The sequence below is a fragment of the Necator americanus genome, chromosome III (assembly GCF_031761385.1).
Source record: "Necator americanus strain Aroian chromosome III, whole genome shotgun sequence".
Classification (NCBI taxonomy): Eukaryota; Metazoa; Nematoda; class Chromadorea; order Rhabditida; family Ancylostomatidae; genus Necator; species Necator americanus.
Genome location: NC_087373.1, coordinates 24,990,821 through 25,010,525, shown reverse-complemented (window position 1 = coordinate 25,010,525; position 19,705 = coordinate 24,990,821). Strand labels below are relative to the sequence as shown.

At 43.4% G+C, this 19,705-nt stretch overlaps 5 protein-coding genes across 5 annotated transcripts; 4 read left to right on the top strand and 1 right to left on the bottom strand.

The window, feature by feature from the left end:
• Positions 1-2,268: 2,268 nt before the first annotated feature.
• RB195_010841 (uncharacterized protein) lies at positions 2,269-2,550 on the top strand (the record flags this gene model as incomplete). The annotated part of the gene is made up of 1 exon (XM_064192010.1): positions 2,269-2,550. The coding sequence occupies one exon, from the start codon at positions 2,269-2,271 to the stop codon at positions 2,548-2,550; it is 282 nt and encodes a 93-aa protein (XP_064049593.1).
• A 70-nt stretch (positions 2,551-2,620) lies between these two features.
• RB195_010840 (uncharacterized protein) lies at positions 2,621-6,482 on the top strand (the record flags this gene model as incomplete). The annotated part of the gene is made up of 12 exons (XM_064192009.1): positions 2,621-2,755; positions 2,814-2,975; positions 3,841-3,920; positions 3,972-4,097; positions 4,169-4,274; positions 4,329-4,433; positions 4,778-4,876; positions 4,931-5,031; positions 5,781-5,907; positions 5,975-6,055; positions 6,117-6,257; positions 6,354-6,482. The coding sequence occupies 12 exons, from the start codon at positions 2,621-2,623 to the stop codon at positions 6,480-6,482; spliced, it is 1,392 nt and encodes a 463-aa protein (XP_064049592.1).
• Positions 6,483-7,082: 600 nt separating this feature from the next.
• On the bottom strand, positions 7,083-7,379 carry RB195_010839 (uncharacterized protein; the record flags this gene model as incomplete). The annotated part of the gene is made up of 1 exon (XM_064192008.1): positions 7,083-7,379. One exon carries the CDS (start codon positions 7,377-7,379, stop codon positions 7,083-7,085), a length of 297 nt encoding a protein of 98 aa, XP_064049591.1.
• RB195_010838 (uncharacterized protein) lies at positions 7,244-8,369 on the top strand (the record flags this gene model as incomplete). The annotated part of the gene is made up of 2 exons (XM_064192007.1): positions 7,244-7,419; positions 8,138-8,369. The coding sequence occupies 2 exons, from the start codon at positions 7,244-7,246 to the stop codon at positions 8,367-8,369; spliced, it is 408 nt and encodes a 135-aa protein (XP_064049590.1).
• Positions 8,370-16,087: 7,718 nt separating this feature from the next.
• Positions 16,088-17,085, top strand: RB195_010837 (uncharacterized protein; the record flags this gene model as incomplete). Its single annotated transcript, XM_064192006.1, has 2 exons — positions 16,088-16,241; positions 16,922-17,085. 2 exons carry the CDS (start codon positions 16,088-16,090, stop codon positions 17,083-17,085), a joined length of 318 nt encoding a protein of 105 aa, XP_064049589.1.
• Between the last annotated feature and the right edge of the window lie 2,620 nt (positions 17,086-19,705).

Here is a 19,705-nt window from a genome sequence, read left to right as displayed (position 1 = left end):
GAATCTGAAGCAGTCTACTGACCTACCTGGGGGACAACTAACACAGCCCGGTATTGTACAGATTATATCTTACGAGCGATTTCGAATTAGCCGACGTTTCAAATTGTTGGGTGGTCTCAACGACCGAAACAGAGTTATAGTAGAGTCAAAATGAAGCACGATGCAATTCCGTAAGCGAATGCGCTTGAAACGGTGCGGGAGAGCGTAGTGCTTAGGATCGAGGGAGTGCCCTTGCTAGCATTCTTCGCTGCAGTTCGCGATGGTCCCTCTTCTCCACCGCGCCGCTTTGAGCGCAGCCTACAGCATGCTTCATGTCGTTTTGAACCGACTATATCTAAGTCTGCTTTCATAACACACCGCTTAATGGTAGTGCTCATTTCATCGGAGCTGTAAGGAAAGTAGAATAGTCACAAACAGCATTGTGCCATCCGAATGTAAACATGGAACTGATGTGCACCATACAAGCGATAATCGGAGCTTGTGCTCCGAACCCTTTTACTTTAGGACAATTGGCAAAGGAACCCGCTTCACTTCTGGACGGTTGGCGAAGGCATCCTTATCAGTCGAGCTGGACTCCATGAACTAGAGCCACTTCACCTGAGAAAGGTTCGGCCCCTCCCTATCGCACCTTTGGAAAATACATCGAAAGTAAAGTGCATATAAGGTTCAAGAATCAATGATCGAAGTAAATGACGGTCGCTTTCTAATAGTGTGTCTTCGAGGATTTTAGATGGGACCTTTATTAGACTGATCTACACCTCTACAGGCGTACAGAGTTTCACTGGATATGTGGCGCTGGAAGCAAGCACTTGTCACTATCCAGTGTACCACCAGTGGGTCGAAGAGGAGACGGCGAAAAAGCCGAAACGTTAGGCTAACACAGGTCCCATCTAAAAACCTCATTGGTACCCTAATAAGAAAAGTAGAAAGAGGTGTACAGGAGCTCCAAGACACGAGAACGCTTGAATCAATTGGTTTAAGCGCCATTATCAATTTAAAACATACCGGAAGGATGGAAGATCCTGACGAGAGGGTATCTCATAGTCAATTGCCAAATAAAAAAAATGGCTACCGGCATCATTCGCAGAACGTTTCAGACCCCTGTGAGAATATCACATCAGAAAGGAGAGAAACATTGTCAGGCAACAATGAAGTGCGCTGATGACTGTTGCGCTGTCGTCCCGTCGTCGCATGTACTCTAGGAGAAAACCCACAGAAGTGACATGCACAAAATCTTCTTTACTCGTCAAATGGGCCCAACCTCGCGCTAACTGGCTATTGGTGAAGTGTAGTTGAGTGGGGGAGGGGGTGGGGGCTCAGTCGCGCTCTTATTTCTGGAAATAAATAACTAAATCGATAGGACCCTAAGACCTAAGAATTGATCTTAGAGGATCTATGACATGTAAGCTAAAGTTACTGAGAAAAAGAAGGATAGAGCTTCCAGAAATAAGAGCGCAGTTGAGTGGCCTTCGCCAACTACATTTTCCCTTGGCTGTCACCTCTTGAGGCAACGTTCTGCATTGATAGTGTTGAAGACACCTATTGATAATGTTGAAGAATTGGTTGGAGAAACCGCTGATAGAAAATCAAAGCAGATAGGTAGCACAAACGTCTCACAAAAGTGGCGTGTACTGAGCTTTTTGTGTTTTCTGGGACCATTCATAATTACTAAATAAGACTGAACACAAATAAGGCTGAATCTATACCTTAAACCCAGCTTGTCACGAAACTGCAGTCGGGAACTCTGTGAGAAAATACAGAGTTCGGAGTGTGGATCATGAGTATGAGCGTGACCCCGCCATCACCTTAATCGTCCCGAAAAAACAGTCTGGGAATTTGCTTTTGTTTCCGCGAGGTACGTGAAAACAGTCCACCTTTGCGTACGCCCCGCGTTCACGAGCAAGAGTCAAGGACTGATGGAGTCTCCTCACCAGTCTGTTCAAGTAAAACCAATGAATAGTCCTCCGAAGGGACCGAGACGTGTGTAAGGGGGCGTACGTCGCAGGACGCCATTCCCAGGCCGTTTTAAAGGACGATCAGAGGGAATTGAGTTGGACCACGAAATTAGTATGGTTTCTCCCACGTTGGTTTCGTCATACGCTGCCTTTGTTGACGACAAACATTACTTTATTTTAAACAATTATTAATTGAGAAAGGATCGATCGCGCAATCATTTCCATCCTATGATGATTCTTTTCTTTTGCGAACTGGAAGAAGTTACAGTGACAGGTATTAACAGTACATATTTTCTGCAATAAATGCTCAACCATGAGCCTGTCGGCAGCCGTTGCGATTTCCCTGCCTCAGTCAGTGCTTGTCGGAAATGAAGTTGTGGAAAGTGTTCAGTGTTCGACGACATCGCCGACTTCTAAATCCAACATGGTGAAAGGCTCACAAGTCGGTATGAGTTCGGCCGATGGTGTTTTTGATGTTGCCTTCCTTCCACCACCGCCCGTTGAGATTCAACCAGCAATAGTTGCTGATGATCACCACTGGTTGATTTGGACGATTGCGGTGGTGCCTTATATGGAGAGGTTCATTTCTGTATAGTGGAGTCCAGCGGACACTCCGCACTTCTGCGGTTAATCATCCGCCTCGCACTTTTCCTGAAGTTTAACGCATGCACCGTGATCATCGGCGACTCCGTTCTGGTCCTAGTGTTAAAGAGGCGTTGATGGGCATTCCTACTAGCGAAGAGTCCTACGGTCTGCCATATCCAGATCGCAAACAGCTCATTACTTGGAGGCAGTCACAGGTGCGCTCGATGATCCCTCAGCGGTTCACAAATGTTGCATACGTCTTATTCATTTCAGCGAGCTTGTGCAGGTCGAAATCTGAAGCTTCACCGAGATGAAGGCTACTTGTTCTTCGAATCGGCCGGAAGATCGCCTTACTGGTGGCCAAAAAATACTCACGTTTACAATGTACTTGTGGAATTGATCATATCAGAATACTCGAAGCACGGCTTCTGTGAAGTACGTTGTGGCTCTCGCGTGATGAAATGCAGAATAGAATTCATGCGTGGTGAAGTAAGAGCAGTCGCCTACTTCGTCAAATACCACTAGTCTTAAAGAAAATGAGGAGAAAATGAAGTATGTCTTGAAAAAAAGAAGATAATGATATGAAAGATGAAGGATAAAGTGCGATGATGAATCCCTATGGGGATGCACCTACGCGTACTACCTCAACTCAGACATCGCTTGAGGTCTAACGCGCGTGCAGCCTTGCAATGACTTGCGGGGAGTATCAAATCACTGTTTTTATCTCCCAGACAAGTCTGGTACCAATTTATCGACCCCGGAGGGATGAAAGGCTTGGTGAGCACTAGGGCGGATCCGATCGATGCAGGAAGCGGAACCTCTAACCGCTACACTACATCCACTTTTTTCCAAAACTTTACATGACGGTAGTGATGGTGAACGTCATACGGACGTCCGAAACGTCCGAACCGGTCCTGATTGCCGCCATTCGTTTGGTTTTTTAAATAGCCTCAGCTGTAATCAGAAATATTTCAGCGCCTTTTGTTGTAGTAGCGATTCTACAAAACAAAGATTGTAAATTTGACATTCTCAAAGAGTTGACATAAGAACATGCAAATTTTTGAATCTATTAATGCCCCGTCTTGAAGAGGCGCCACAGATGTAGCGTCTGCTATCGAGGTGGCATCCTCGCTATCTCTACTCATCTCAGCAGTCTGAGTGAAGCTAGCAGTAGTCCCACCTCGAACGCACCTGTAGGATCCACCGCTCCGTTTCGAGCACTGCCGCTTATGCCACTGCACCAAGCTTTATACCGTTCTCACCCGTCCATAGCACTGCTTACCGCTTTCCAAAATTCCAGGCCGTCACCCCAAACATGTACGCTGACTCGCTATGGGAACCAGATGGGAGGTGGAAGCACTATTTGGACGAAGTTTCTAGGTTTATCCATCGCAGTTGTGACGATATTCTGTGCATAAAAGTCATGTTCAGGTTGGAAGAAGAGAGGACTGAAATGTTGACGGCAAGCTGCTCTGGACACTGCCTCTTGTACGGCCACCAAGTGCCCTCCTACGCCGACTTGCCAATAAAGCATGCAGATTTTGGCGTTCTTCATAGGTATGAAAAGCCAGCAGATCATGCAGATCCATGTGAACCATAGTTGCCCAGAAGTGACTTTTATTCTGAAGGAGCGACGGAGCTTGCAGCCCTCTTCCTTTGCCATATCTTTACCGCTTCACAGAGGACGATTCTCACATATTCTGCCGTCAGGACCAAATCGCTCAGGAAATCAAGGTCCTTTAAACAGCGTGTTGCGACGGTAGTGGTGCACTAATGAGAAATGTTTAGGATTGCTTCGAATTTCTGAACGTGTTCTATGGAAAAATAATGGATTTCACTTTCGAAGTTCACATTGCGACGCGAGCTCGAAATTTTGCAGTCGGAGGAGAAGAAGTTCGTAGGTTTGGGGAGAATATAAAGGGTAAGCTTGGAGAAGTTCAGAGGAAGCTGTCTTGGACAAAAAAGAAGTGAAAGGAAGAAAGGTGTCGCAAATTCTGCTATGTTCAACCGGGGCTGCAGGACGCGATCCGCGAAGCAAAGCGGGCACCGGTGTTTCACCGATCGGGCCTGAGAGGTTTCTTAGAGGGAAAATGCCCGTTACGCCTCGATTTGTGTCAGCGGGATTTGGCGGCGACTTTGAGACAGCTGATGGCGCAGCTCAAATTAAAAATACAAGAAAAAATGCAGACTAATAATAAGAAGTAGTGTCCACCTTTTCTGAAGATACCAAATTCCAGATCTGGAATAAAACGCAGGAAATTCTCGAGAGTGTAGTACGAGAAACTGGAAACGCTGTGAATGTGAAAGAAGGAGCAGCGCCGTATTATGGGCCACGAGTAAGCTGCGAGCTTGGTGGTCAGCAATTTCTTCCGGAATCAAATCCATTTAAGATTGAAATCACAATTCGAGACGTCCATGGTCGTTATCACCTCCTTGCTCGAATACAACTGGATTTTGAACTTCCAGAACGATTTGATTTAGTATTCACAAGGTATTTGTAAAAATCTGCAAGCGTTGCCACTTCTTGCAAAAAATCCGCAAGATCCATGTGATTTCGTACAAACGGGTAGAGCGTGTTAGCATACATTCTGCGAAAAAGCGTTCATCAGAGTTGTGCCAAACTTTCGCGGCGAAAGCGGACAGTTACTTCCACTCTCATCGATGACCTTCGCTGCGCTCAAATACTCTTCACAGCATAACCTCCCGCCTTTGCGTCGCGTCAACCGGGTTGAACACCGGGGAAGAAGTAGGACGAGTAAATCTAGACGAAACCTTCGGCAGACAATTTTTCGAGGAAGAAGAAAATAGGCACCCGTTAGCATTCCACTGTCCCTTCTGTTTGAAGTAGTCATCACAGAATTTTTGATGTCTCCTCCTTCAGAAAAAAGAACTTCCGATCATCCAATATTAAGAATTATTTATGCCAGTATTGTCTAATTGTCCGCTATCGACACATGACGTAATAAAAATGTAGTAATGTAAGATGTAAGATGTCTCTACAATAAGGAGCACTTGTACCGACTTCGTTTCTTTGGCGTGTTGCAAAGGGACCTGTTCGTAAATTATTCAATGTAGACTTTTACGGCCTCACATGTAGACTTTAAGGAACCAGCTTCAAAGAACAGCACTTATCATACCGCAAAAAATATGGTTTTAAAATAAAGGAAATTAGGTCATATTCAGTTGTGTGTAGGAAAGCTCGTAGTAGTCCAGTGAGCTGACAGGCCAAATCATTTTCAGCGAAGATGGCTGCAGACTTCGCCCGATTCTGATACATCGCTCAATCGTTGGACCAGCTGAAACATTACTTGCGATAACAGATTCAGAATGTTGCGCCTACTGGCCTTTTTGGATGTCTCCGAGCCAGGTAATAGACGTTATTCTTCCACATTCTTCTAACCTGTCGGTATTTATGATTACGGTTGTTTTTTCAGGTTGTAGTGATTCCTGTCAGCGTAGTTGCAATCCCTTACGCACGAATGATCCAGCAGCAACTAACCGAAGCAAATTTTGAGGTGCTTCCTACTCCAGAGATATTTTGTTCGTTTCCGAATTTTGTGGCTATGTCTTGTTTAGGTAGACGCCGACCTGAGTTGTATTGGGTCTCTCAATCGACGAATTAAAAATGCAATAATCACTAAGTGTAATTTTATCCTCGTTGTGGGAAAGAATGAGGCGATGAACGGGACAGTGAATGTGCGAACGAGAAATGACACGGTAGAAGTTTTTGTACTCCACTTCCAAGGCGATATAAATCAATAAAGATCATCGATAATCAAAAAGAAAAGGTGAAGAAAAGCACGCCATTTTCAGGTACTTGGCGAGTTCAGCGTCGAGGAAGTTATCGGCCTATTTCGGATTTTCACAAAAGAGTTCAGCAACGATACCCAATGTACTGACGCGTTTGCTAAATTAGCAGCGGAAAAACAGCGCTGCTGTTGATATTATTATTAAATATTAATATTAGGAACAGCAACATAATATCTGTTATAGCAGATTTTTCAAAAGGCAGAATTTTTATTCACTTTCATTGTAATCATTATTAGCGTTTCATTTTCTGATCTCTGTTGGGCCTACTTCCCTTGAAATTCCTTTTTAAATGATATGAAACATTGATTTCACTAATGGAAAGTCTATTTTTGATAGAAATTGTGACTCTGTTGAAATCTGCGTTTTATGGATTATTCCCAAGGAGATTCAGTTGAATTTATGGATGTATTTCTACTAATGAAGCTTCCTTCACTGGTGTGAAGCCCTCTCATCCTGAGACCTACTGCATTGGGGTGGCAGCTAATTTCTGTTTCGTTTCAGAGGTTTATCTTCAGGCATTTATTATTTGTTTCTTGGTCACATACTATAAACAATTAGTCTGCCCTAAGTACTCCACCTTCTATCACTAACGCTCTCCTCGATTGCTGCGGCGTCCTTTCTGGATCTCCTGAAGGGAGTCCCTTACGCCTCGTAGTAAAAAGATGATGTTGTGCTGCTGGTTGAATGTCAACGGAGTTATTTATTGGGAGCTTATGTCACATGGTTCTACTATCAATGCTGAGAAGTAAGAAAGATGTTAAAGAAGTAGAAGAGATTGCGAGCAGCTGGACCTGATGGGTGCGGAGTTTGGAGGAATACAGAGTCTTCTTCTTGCATGACTACGAGGACCCACACGTCGTGATGTTGAATTAGACGAAGTTGCGCAGTTTCGAATGAATCATCCTTCCCATCCGTCACACAGTTCGGACACTGTCCCGTTCGGCCACCACTTGCTCCGTTCTCTGGCTCATAGCCTGAAAGGATGCCACTTCCTTGATGAGGATCAGCTAAAGACGGACTTCCAGTCATTCTTAGATCGCAAATCTCCGGACTTCCCGATCCGGGCTACGTTAGTTATTGAAAAGCGAATGTGTGAGAATAAGTAGCTTGCAAACGAAATGTTCCAAAGTGTAACAGAAATTAGATTCCAGGTTAATATTAGTTTAACTGCGGTGAGGCTTACATTCTGCGTTAGAAACAGCTTTCGGGAAAATCGGGAAGAGTGTGATCTCTTCACCAATGGCTAGGGACTAAAATGTGGGAAGTTCATTAGCATCTGAGGCATCAGAAGCATTCAAACACCCTGAAGAGAGTCCGCGAAAACAGTTTATCTGCAGCGAGACACAAAAATGACCTTCGTAAGATAGGGACATTTTCGCAAATGTTGCTTTTATGCAAGTCACCAACAGTTCAACCAAAAATTCTTTCTTTTTAGCATGTCCTCATTTTGTGAGAGCGTGCAAATCATTTTCTCAGAAGTGTTGTTGCAGAATTCGTACAAACTGACTCTTTACTAACTTTCACTTTCATTCCTAGATTTATTAAGGGGGTTGCAGGTTTCTGAGACCATCTGTAAACTAATTCCAACCAATAATGGAGAGATGCTAAGCTCTAAAATTTCCTTTTATCCAAGATCCCACTGGTAATAATCTGTTGAAGATTCGGGAGAAGCACAATAGTGAGAAGAATCGGAATTGCGAATTTCTGGTAGAAGTCCATTTGGAGGAATAGGACTCGCACAAGTTGCTCAATAACTTCCTTTTTTAGATTTATTAAGGTACTTGCAGGGTTTTCGAGGTCATCTTCAGCAGCTGGAATGCAAAGTGTGTTCCTATTAACGTGGACGGATTAGAGTACGAAGCGTTCGAACTATTGGTGTCAATGGAGTTTGCTACAGAGCTAATTCGTCAAGCAAATGCTTCTCCGGGCGTTGCTTGTGCGCTCACAGATCCACGATGTTATGAGTCCAAAGTCCCCAATGATAGGCATGCCATACTGTTCACATTCATTATCTGTTGACAGCTGACTTTGCACCTTTTCTTATATGCCGTTCCCGCTCCTTGCAATTAATCTCACAACGCAGTAATCTACCAAGGTGTGAGGTGGGTGCTACCATTACGAATTGACCGTAAGTTTAGAATGTTACACGCAGTAATTCTTAGAGCAGAACGCAGATAACGAAGCTACGCACTCGAAGAGGTGAACTCTCATCTCCTCCTTTTAACTCTAGCAGTTCTACGGAAGAAATCCTTTTGAGGCCTAACGGTTCGGCCTAGGCATCAGTCTATGACATTATTCATCCATTCGTCCTATTTATAACTTCTGCGCTGCAGCCACCGCCTTCACTGACAGCTGGAAGGTAGATTTTGGAAGCTAAATCATATAATGGCTCACTCCCGAGATGTTTTTGCAGAGTAAAATTTAAATTCCAACTCAAAGAAGTGGAGGGTGGAGCGCGGACGGTAAGATGTTCCGCTGTGGGTAAACCGCCCTGTTGGCAAGCAAACCTTTCATCGTCGAATTGCTACCACACTTTTCCAGGAGAGCAAAAAAAAATAGACTTGGCACATCGGCTAGTCCTCGCAAGTCATTGTAAGGCTGCAGGCGCGTTCATGAACCTCAAAATAATGCTAAATAGAAGTCGAACGCGTAGCCGGGACCCATAGGGATTGATCAACGCCGTGCACTTCATCCTGCATCCTCTCACCATCCCGATGCTCGTCTAGTAATAGAAGTGGGGAGATTTCACCCTGCGTGCTTTTCCAGAAACTTCACGGAGTCCTTGTCAAGGAGCGGTTAAAATGATATGCATCGTTTAGGCATTTTTGGTTATCAAGTAAGCCTCTGGGGGGCTCTTGCTGCTGCACAGTATTTGGGGCGGCTAATGAAGTGTTGAGCTGATAGAAGAAGGTAAATCTTGTGAGCAACAACAGAAATCCCTAGAACTCCGTGCTTTCCGTGTTTTCTCTCAATTAATTTTCTCCTTCCTTCATAACGAGCAGGACACCGATGACCCGACCGCACTGTACAGTAGTGCAATCCACTACCCAAGAGACCGAGAGCTCATCGTCTACTTCGTTGTTAAGCAAAAGAATAAATATTCCAACCAGAATCTAGACAAACATAATTTGCGGAAATTAAATTTCAGAAAACTAGCCTAAGCTCTAGTCTATAAAGTTATCATAGGGGTGCACAAGAGATTTTTGCAAAACATATGAAAAAATATCGCTCTTAGCGCTAGGTGATTTTTCTATTTATTTGTAGACATTTCTTTTTCATTAAGATTATGACATTAATAAGATTATTCATTGAATTTTAGTAAGTGTGATTCTTGTAAAGGCCTTTTTGGAAGAACAAGCACTCTTAACGACAACTAATATGTTACTGCACACTTTTTTTCGAAGTTTCATTAGCCTCTGAACTCGAGAGCAACGTCACCACAAGAAAAAAATCTCCTGGTTTTGCGGGCACCCAATACAACCACTTGTTTTGTGAATGTCGTTGACCTCAAACATTTGTCTTATCCAGGATAGTAATGGATCATATAGATGGAGATCAGGAACTGGGAAATGTTGGAAGCAATCGGCTTTGGATGACAATTTGTACCTCATTTACAACTCGAAATTCCAGCCAAAGGTCTTAATTTCAACGTATCGATCAACCAGTGGGCCAAGAAAGTACCTCGGTAAGGGAGAAGAACTCAAGAAATATCGTCAAGTACTAAAACGAATGGATGTGGATTCCTCCACGAGCAGATTTATTACTAGCCATTAACCAACGAAAACCAGACCAGCTGTGCATGACGCATTTCTGCAGAATAACGGCCGCCGTTCGCTTCGTTCGTGAGGCGTTGTCCGATCATTTCATTCGATTGCCGTGGCTGGATCGTTAAGCCGTACGTGCGATCGATATCTGCACATTTTCGATTCAGATCGATCGCTGCTCGTCACTTCCTTTCACCACTCTCACCTACTTTTTCCTACTTTTCTTCTAAAAACTCAATGCATCTTGATGTCTAGGAAGAACTACTCTTTTCTCCGTCATCTATTCTTTTTCTTCTGATGAAGATATTTTGAAGGTGAATCCGCCCGTTCTCGCCTCAGTCGATACATCCACAGATCACCCGAAATGTTCTCTGCTCTCCTTGCGACAAGCAGTTGTCCGTGTTCAATTTTCTCGTTCCTTATTACTCCAGCCGGACGCCAGTAGCTGCCGGTGTTTCGCTGTTATCAATGGCACTTCACGTCTTCCGATACGGGGAAGAGTTGGACTTGAAACGATGCCATCCTGCTACTATGACTGAAGGTTGTGGATGAAAAAGAAACATTATCTCCCCATAATTGATGTGTGATGATTTCACTTTTTTCTGGTTCAATCCTTGACCCGAACTTTCCCCTTCAGATACAAGATCACATCACTGCTAATTTGTTCCCTTCACTTTTTCCCATTTATTTCTTCGGGTGTTGTTTCATGTTGTACATCACGGTCTCAATTCTTAAGCAATTCACTGATCGCATTGAAAAGATGATTTTAGCGAGGGGATAGGATGAGCACAGATGTTGAGTCTGTCGGTAAAAACTCTGATTAGCCATCATTTTTGCAGAGTTCTTCCTCATTTTTGCCTGCGCTTGAAATTGTGTGCAAGCATAAAATCTGCATTGACCGTACTATATCGTCTATTTTACGCAGAAGAACTGGAATATGTTTGTAAGCTTCACATACATGTTATTAGTGGTGGTACACCAGCCACTCTAGTAGCACGTATGCGAATCTTACGAATATATTTCAATTCTACTATAGAAAGTGCAAAAATTGACCACTGCCCCTCGCCGCCGGTATCCTTTAGTAGAAAAAAAGTGGTAGTTGCAGTAAAGAAAATGAAACAGTCCTTTTCTGACCGCGATTCTTTACACAACTGTCCTTTAATTCTTGTTTACTCACAGTCATCATCGCCACCTTCGACTCCATCCACTAAATCCAAATCTCCAGTACCTTTCATTCTTCATAATTAGACATCCAGCAGCATACGCACGACGTCTTCTGTCAATTTCTTTTTTCTCTCGGTGCTTCCACGTGTATAACGTTCTGCTCCCGGTGCTAAGTCATAACTTACAAGAACACGTTTAAAGTAGAAATACAGAGAATGAAGAACGATTAGAACAACCAAGCATCAGCTCAACATACTTTTCACTGGGTCACATGGCTGTTTCATCGGTTACAATTAGAGATTTCGATCTTAACTGGACTAGGTCGTTGGGCTGATTTCTAGTGCCCTTATCCTATGCAAACCTCATTTGGGGAGCTGGACTCCCCTTAACAGGAGCCTTGATACGGTTATGGGCTCATCTTTGATCAGACACCGACCTTGCGGGATTCCCTGGCTAGAACGAAAGAGCAGCGCTTGCACCACCAGCTGTGTTGTCACGAAGAATTGCTCCGCCAGTTCCCAGCAGTCTGTCCCAGCCTCACAGAGCTCCTCAAAGGGTTGACTCCAAGGTTAAACCAAAATCGAATCCTCATGCTGCTGAATTTGCCAGCAATCCGATTTTGAATGGATTTCTTTTTTGGAATGCGAGATCATCCTAGCGAAAAAAAAATCATATACTTTTCCTGTCACTGCATAAAGTCGGAGGTTGTCGCTGAGATCATCACTAATGCTTCCAGCAGAGTTTGTGGCAGCGACGGTTGCACGTTCTTGCGGTTCTACAAACTGGTGACCACTGACCTTCTTTTGTGAACGAGAAAAACAAGACTGTACATATTCGATATCGTTAAAAAGTGGTTGTAAAGAACGTTTTCCTCGAATCGACCTTAGTTTTAGCGCACTTTAGTAGTGTCTAGACCCCTTTTGCTTATTTGTTAAACTATCACGGTCACTCCGCTCAAAATTTCCGCTATTAACAATGTTTATTCCCTATCCTGTGTTGCAAGCTTTGGATCTGCGTCGAATTTCTCGCTAGTTCAATCGACAAACCATAGAGTGAAGTGAGCGACCGCGCGCTCTCTGTAGTACATGATCGTACCTAATACGTACACGTACAAAATCTTACAGATAAAATATCGTGCTTCTAAGTTATCACTTTTTCATGACTTCTCTTTAAACCAACGTCTCTAACGGTGCTGTAATGCATGGTATGCACGTGCTACTTACAGAACGTGAAGATACTTCTAGCTCTCAAAAATTTCGCAGCTATGACATCTATGAGCGGATGCTCAAAGGCCAGGAATCCAGGAATCTGACGTGGTGAGTGAATTCGAGGGAAAATGTCAGAGAGGGGGTCGCAGATAGCGGGATCAGAAGTGGTTCCGTTCTCTCACTGATCGTCTAGGTACGTTAGAACGCTCTTCTGTGCACATGTTTCGGTCTCTTAGCAGCCTATTCATTGGTTTTACTTGGATAGGCTGTTGAGAAGACATCACTGATGTTCGGCCGATCACACTAGGTTGAGGGGTGCCCACAAATGCGGCGCGTTGCAACTGAAATCGTTTCAAAAAAGTCATGTTCCACGCCATTTCTTCGCCTTTAAAAGCTTAGGATCTAGATTATGAGCATAAGTGTGACCCAGTTGAATTCCCGGTAATCGTCCTGAAAAACTGAGACACTGTGTTTGTTTCTACGAGGGACGTGAAAACGTCCCTCCTTTGTGCACGCACAGCGTCCAGCGAAAGAACTGAAGGGCGAGAATCTATGAGGTTTGCTTGCTTGCCTGTTCAAGCAAAACCGACGGACAGGCTGCTGAGGTGAACGGAGTCATACATACGATAGTAGGAGCCGATGCTCCGACCCCTTCACTTTTAGGTGGTTGGAAAAGGGCCTTCTTCACTTGTGGACGGTTGGCGAAGGGATTCTCATCACTTGCGCTGCACCCCATGTGGAGCGTGTACAGGGGACGCGTTCTGACGTATCTCGTAGGAACAAACGCCGTTCCCACGCCTTTTTTCAGAACAGGTAGGGTGCATTCAGTGGGGTCACATTCATACTCGTAATCTACACCATGAACTCTATCTTCTCCAGCAGGTTTTCCAACTACGTCAGTTTCCTGATATGCTGCCTTAAAGCTGGCTATGACTCTTTTGAACTAATGGTTAAAATGCTCTGTACTCCCTTGATCGGGACATGGCCGCATACATGATCTGTTTGGCTACAGGGCCAAGACTTGCTTTCACAGTAGTTATTACGTGTATGTTCAGAGTCGAAGAACCCAAACTGGAACGGAAACCGTTTCTGTGGTCCGTTTAATTCTGTTTTATTCCTGCATGATATGCTTCGTTCAAATCGGAATGAGAGTTGTTTCAGTTTCCCAGACCGGCCACCCGTTACTACGCAGTTCACAAGAGAGACCAAAGGAGACTATCCTTTCCGTGTTGTGTAAAATAAAATCAATTTCAGGAGAAGGATAAAAAATTTTTGGGAAAACCTATCAGTTTGAGTGTACTAGTCCACTACCTTTTCGCTTCTTCTTGAAAAACTAAGGAATCAAGCATCGAAGACGTTTAAAGGCATCTCCCCACGAATCTGAGAGTGGTACAGATTTTCGGTGGAGTATTCGTATACGGGATCGTAGATTATGGGGAAGAGGGTGATTCCGTCCATTTCTTCCTAATTGCCGTAAAAAACGGCCCGGAAGATACGGCTTCGAGCGTTCCGGCGCACTATTTTCCACAAGGACTTTGATTGGACCGCGCCAGCCTTGTGCACGTGCCATCTTCCGAGCCGTTTTTTGCGGCAATTAGGAAGAAATGGACGGAATCACACCGCTCTCCATAATCTACCGTGTACAAATACTCCACCTGAAATCTCCACCACCTCAGATTTGTGACATGCTGCCTTTAAGACACCCGTAAAGGTCACATTGGACTCATCAGTCCGAACTGATCAGTCGTAGAAATCCGGCGCATCAGATCTCGAATTCTAATGACTGATTTGCTAAATTACTTGCGGGGGCTATATCTTAGTGTGTAACGTGAATACTACGGTGGATACCTTTGGAAAATCAGTTCCGGCTCACCTTTCACACTAGATGACCTTATTTCAGCAGAGCGAAATGGGCTAGTCTGACGTATTGTTATCTCTGAGATTCCAAGAACCGAGAAGGAATTGTGAGTGCACCGCTCACAGACTTTCATAAGAAGTATTACTTCGCAACAGAATATCCGTCCTATGAAGAACAGGGGGAATGGGGTGGGCGGGGGTGCAGTAAGTTGTTTTGAGTAAGTTGTTCCGATGTGGTTGCACGATCGTTGGTGCCAGTGCCAAGGCATTTGATCCCTCCGGGATAAACTGGTACCACGACTGAAAGGATAAAACACTGACTTGATACATCGGCTAGTCCCTGCAAGTCACTGTATAGGCTAGTTACGCGTTCGTAAACCTCAAACTATTCCGAATTGAAGTGAAGGTGGTGGTGCATTTCAAGTAGATTGATTAACGCCAGACATTTTATCCTTTTTGAAGAGATAGATGGATAATGAAGACTCTTGCTTCTTGACCCTGTCGAGGCTCTTTGCGGACAGTGCTACGAAGAAATCTATGCTAGTTTCAGCATGGCATATTGTGCAAAATTGAAATTGTGGTTTGCAAAACAATGAGGTCGTTTCAAACAACTGCTAACGATCCGAAAGCGAACACAAAGAGGAGTGCATAGCCGTGGTGAGCACAGACCTGGCTCTGTATGGGGACCTCCGCGGGTTTTGATCTGTGGTGTCTTGTGCAGGTGGCATCCCTCCCAACAGCACTTATTGAATCAATTCTACTGTACAGTGGCTCATCAACATTACACCGGCTGGACTCCTGCTGTAGACACGTTTCTAGCTCTTTCGCTATATTATACCCTTTATTACTTAACATATACACTTATTTTCTATATATACATATATAGTTATTATATACTTTGTCGCATTATTAGTATGCGGATTTGTTTCCGATAGTTTCAGACGTTTGAGAGGAGACATTACAACTAACCTCATTTTCCAAATTTCACGAGGTCGATGACGCGGAAACAGCAGAAAACAAATCGCTTAATCAACACTGATTTATGTTTCGCATAAGTATTGGAACGTGCATCCGCCATTTTTACACGACTGTGCATTCCCTTGGAGCTGGACATAACTCACGTAGTGAAGTGAACAATTTCCAGCTCGTCTACCACTCTTCCTTCAGTCTGAGTTGGGTAGGATTTTCATTCGTTTCGTTCCTGTTCAGCTACGAGATCGACCGTCTCTTTGATCCTCTTCGACGCGGATATCTCCGCTTTGAGGCGATTTGTAATAGTTGATCTGGGATTTGATGCCTTCTCCAAAACTTTCTTGATTTTGTTCATCGTTTTTCTGTTCGAATGACTTGATTCGAGCTCGAAAATCATTCACTTATTATTTCAAATATCCTGTAGAAGTTCAGAAAAAGGGAATATTTGTGCACTGATCGACAGTGAAGACACTTTATGAGGCAATAAAATACACCATTGAATTCATTGACGAATGTTCTCCATCGAATCCATGTTCATAGTTAGCTGGCCAAGAACTTTCGCGTGCACCTAATACATTTTGTATAACCAAATATTAGTGTTCAGCTCTATTTCTCTTTTTCCATGGTTTCGCCTTTAGAGAGCGGCTTTCTATGCCTTAAGCATTAGTTATTGTTTTTTGAAAGTCCCTTTCCTGTTTTCTTGTTTGTCGTTCTTGCTTGTTGTGTTTATTTTTTCATTTCTCACGTTATTGACGAGTTCCAGACGAATCGCATGCGTTTGGCCGCATACCTGAATTTGAACTACGAAAACGATGATCTCTTACCGATGCTCATCGTTGTGTTCAACTTGGTCCCGGTGTCGATATTCCTGGCTGTGATGTCGTTCACTTTCGTCATCAACTTCGGCACTGCCTTAATCATTCAAAGTACGTCCGATCAATACAGAATCGAAAAATGAACTTCTGTTAACAATGTTTTACTCGGTAGAGCTCACACACATCAGATGCAAGTTGCATGTATTGTAGTTTCTGAGTTGACGTATCAGGCTTCTGGATTTTGAACATCTCCACTCCAAGGAACCTTGGTATAGTCGGGTGAAAACGACCTGAAGCTCGGTGCAGCTGCGCAAGCGGCTGCGTTCGAAGTCGTGGAGCGTAGCGGTCAGGATCTACAAGGGGACCTTTGCTGGCACCACCTTTGCTAGTGGTGAGTGGGTTTCAGCGCCGCATACGGAACAGCACCGAACTTCATGTCGTTTTGACCCGGCTATTAAGTTTGAGTTTAGTTTAAGTTGTAACCTCGTGGGAATGATATGCAAGAAGAATTGCACTAAATATCAATTCAACAGTCGTGTTAGGAAACGAAAAGCTTGAGTCAATATATGCATATATATTTGGAAGAATAATGTTTCTTCCGGCAATCCACCCACTTGGAAACACTTCATGTACGTCCTATTGCGGCGACCTTAGAAACTAGTAGCTTTTTTGTTTAACCGCCACTTTTTTCAAAGATTTTTCTTAAAATTACAAGTCTGCGTTGCAAAAAAGCTGAGGTAAACACTTACATCATCTTTTATTTTTTCAATAGTTCAGAAGCACTTTTTCAGTGATAGCTGTGGTGATGTGCTTAGCCTGGTTGATTCCATGCTTGATATTCTGCTCGATTTCGGCGTTAGTGGTTTGGCAAGCGATTCAGTTCGTTCGATTCCTCATCGGAGCGTACATCGATCGAAGTCTCAGCAAGAGTATACCGCCACATAAGGTTTACTGATGTCAACCACTGCCCACCACATATCTCGTTTTTACGGGAACAGGACGCGGATCTCCACTGTGATTTATTGATTTTGTTTCCGATATTTCGATAAACTTGTACGACTCAGTTCATTTATTCAGAAAACGTTCGTTTGTCCGCAAGCCCTTAGAGGACATGCTTCTTGCCGTCAATTAATTGTCAGTAGGCAAAAAGTTCCTCGTTGCAGTCCATTAGTACCTGTTGCAATGGGGGTAAAAAATGAAAACAAATAAACAGAAAATAGTTCTTGCGATCGCGATGAGTGATTACTATTTCATTAAAGAGCCAAATTAACCGATTGTTGATCATTCACAAGTGGAATTCGAATGTCGCGTCTTCGAATGTGTGTGACCAGCCGAAAATCCAGAGAGATTTGAAAATTCAAAACCGCCGCCTTCAGCTCACGATACGTAGATGAGAAGTAGTGACAGGACGAGAACGTCTATGGAGCGAATTCTATTTGATTTCAATTTCCGCTTTTTACCATCGCTTAAAGGCTCATGATTTTAATGCACTTTAGAAATCTGTACACAAAGAGAACGGTCCTGTTTGTTATATTTTTGTTACGAAAAGTACACGTATGAGTTCGAAGAGGGATATAATTCTGTTGCAGGGAGTTGCTCCTTTGGAAACAAATTGAAAATAACTTGGAATTGGAAAGATGGAAACAGTACAGCTAACTCAAGTAGTGCTAGAAGCGTCTCAGCATCTACAAACCCTGTTCATTGTAAAACCAAATAAATTGTAAACTGTTCGTCCTCCGTCTTCAACCGTGATGTTTGGTGAATTAGCTGTGGTACTTCTGGATTTTAAACATCTTATCAATTAGGTAATACGCCGGTGGAGCCGAAATTAATCCGGTATGGGGAAAAACTAGTTGGGTTACTGGCGCACCTATGTGTAGAGAATCGGTTAACCTTGTTAGCCTCGATATATTTCCGACCGAAAATTCGAATATTATTGAAGTCGTCAAGAAAAAAAATCCACCATAACTGTTGAGGTTTGCGGCGGCGTCTGCCAGCTAATCGGTGCAGACATCAAAGTGCTGGGACCCTATGTCCTAAAACAACTCCGTCCTCTAGCTGAAAGCGATGCTGCATTACAATGAAGCGATCGGATTAAAGACTTCAACCCACGAATCTGAGATGGTACGGATTTTAGGTGGAGTATTATACGGGATCGTAAATTAAGGAGAGGGGGGTGATTCCGTCCACTTCTTCCTAATTGCCGTAAAAAACGGCCCGGAAGATATGGCTTCGAGCGTTCCGGCGCACTATTTTCTACAGCGAGTTCGACTGGAGCACGCCAGCCTTGTCCACACGCCGTATCTTCCAGGCCGTTTTTTTTACGCAAATTAGCAAGAAATGGACGGGATCACCCTTCTCTCCACAATCTACAAAGCCGTGTACGAATAATCCACCTGAAATCCGTATGTTGCACTAAAGAAAGAGTCAAAATTACTGATACACAGCGCAGGAACAGTTCATCGAGATCGGGAGCTGATTGCTTCGTTTATCTATTTATTATTATTTTTTTGTATCATAATTTATGCCTTTTTTGTTATTTGACATGCATATAATGTAGTTTCAGAAGTTACTTTTATATGTATTTTTTCCAGTCATTTTTTTTGGCACAACTAAGCCGTCAAATCATTACCATCCCATGAGCTTCATAGACACGGTCGATTCAGCACCGTCTTGGGATGGGTGACACTGCTGTTTGTATGTCCCCACTCCCGCCTGGGTGCCTCTTTCACAGCTGAAGTGGGAAACCTCGAGTTATGATCAGTAAATTGCCCTCTGTACAAAGCAATTAATGTTACCTTGTTACCTTACTTAAGTTCCCCCATTTTTCTTCCATTTCCGTCTAATACGACGACGTTGCTTTGTATTAGTAATATTATCCAGATCCTTCCAATCGATGTTGATGTTGATGATCGGATGTTTGAGGCTTCGCCTTGCAATCTTACCTATTTAGAATGGTTTCCTGAAAAAAATTTAGATTGACACCCCCGCACTGTAGAACAACGGTTTCGTACTTCCGAAATTCGTGGTATTTTATCGTAAATCGGAAACGAATTTTTCAAATTCCGAAAACGTATTCCATCTACTGTCTACTAAAAGACGCATTCCAATCTCATTTGCACGTTATCAGAGCTTCCTCAATTCGTCAATGTCAGTTGTACACGCGACGTTTGGATTCCCATCCTATGCACCTTGGGGGACTAAATTTTAATTTACTATCCCCTACTTTTAATTTTTTCCCAAGAAATTTTACTGAGAACTCTGATGATAGCTGATACATGAAGGTAGAAGTCACGATTTATTGTTCCTTAGCCTTATTTACTTATTTTCGGAGATCAAACACCACATTGAGCTTTTTTTGCCAGAAAAAAAAATGAAGACACAGAAGTGAGTTTTTTTTCGTGTGTATTATCCGATGAATTCGTGGTGTATCCAAGAAAGATAGCACGATCAATCGGAGCACATTGCATGACCAACTCTTCGAAAACCGGCAATTTGGGGCCGGTTCAGCCTCGATGTTTTCTTGAAGACAGTAGTTTATCTCTGCGATCCAGAAAGTCACTAAGCTTTTCAAG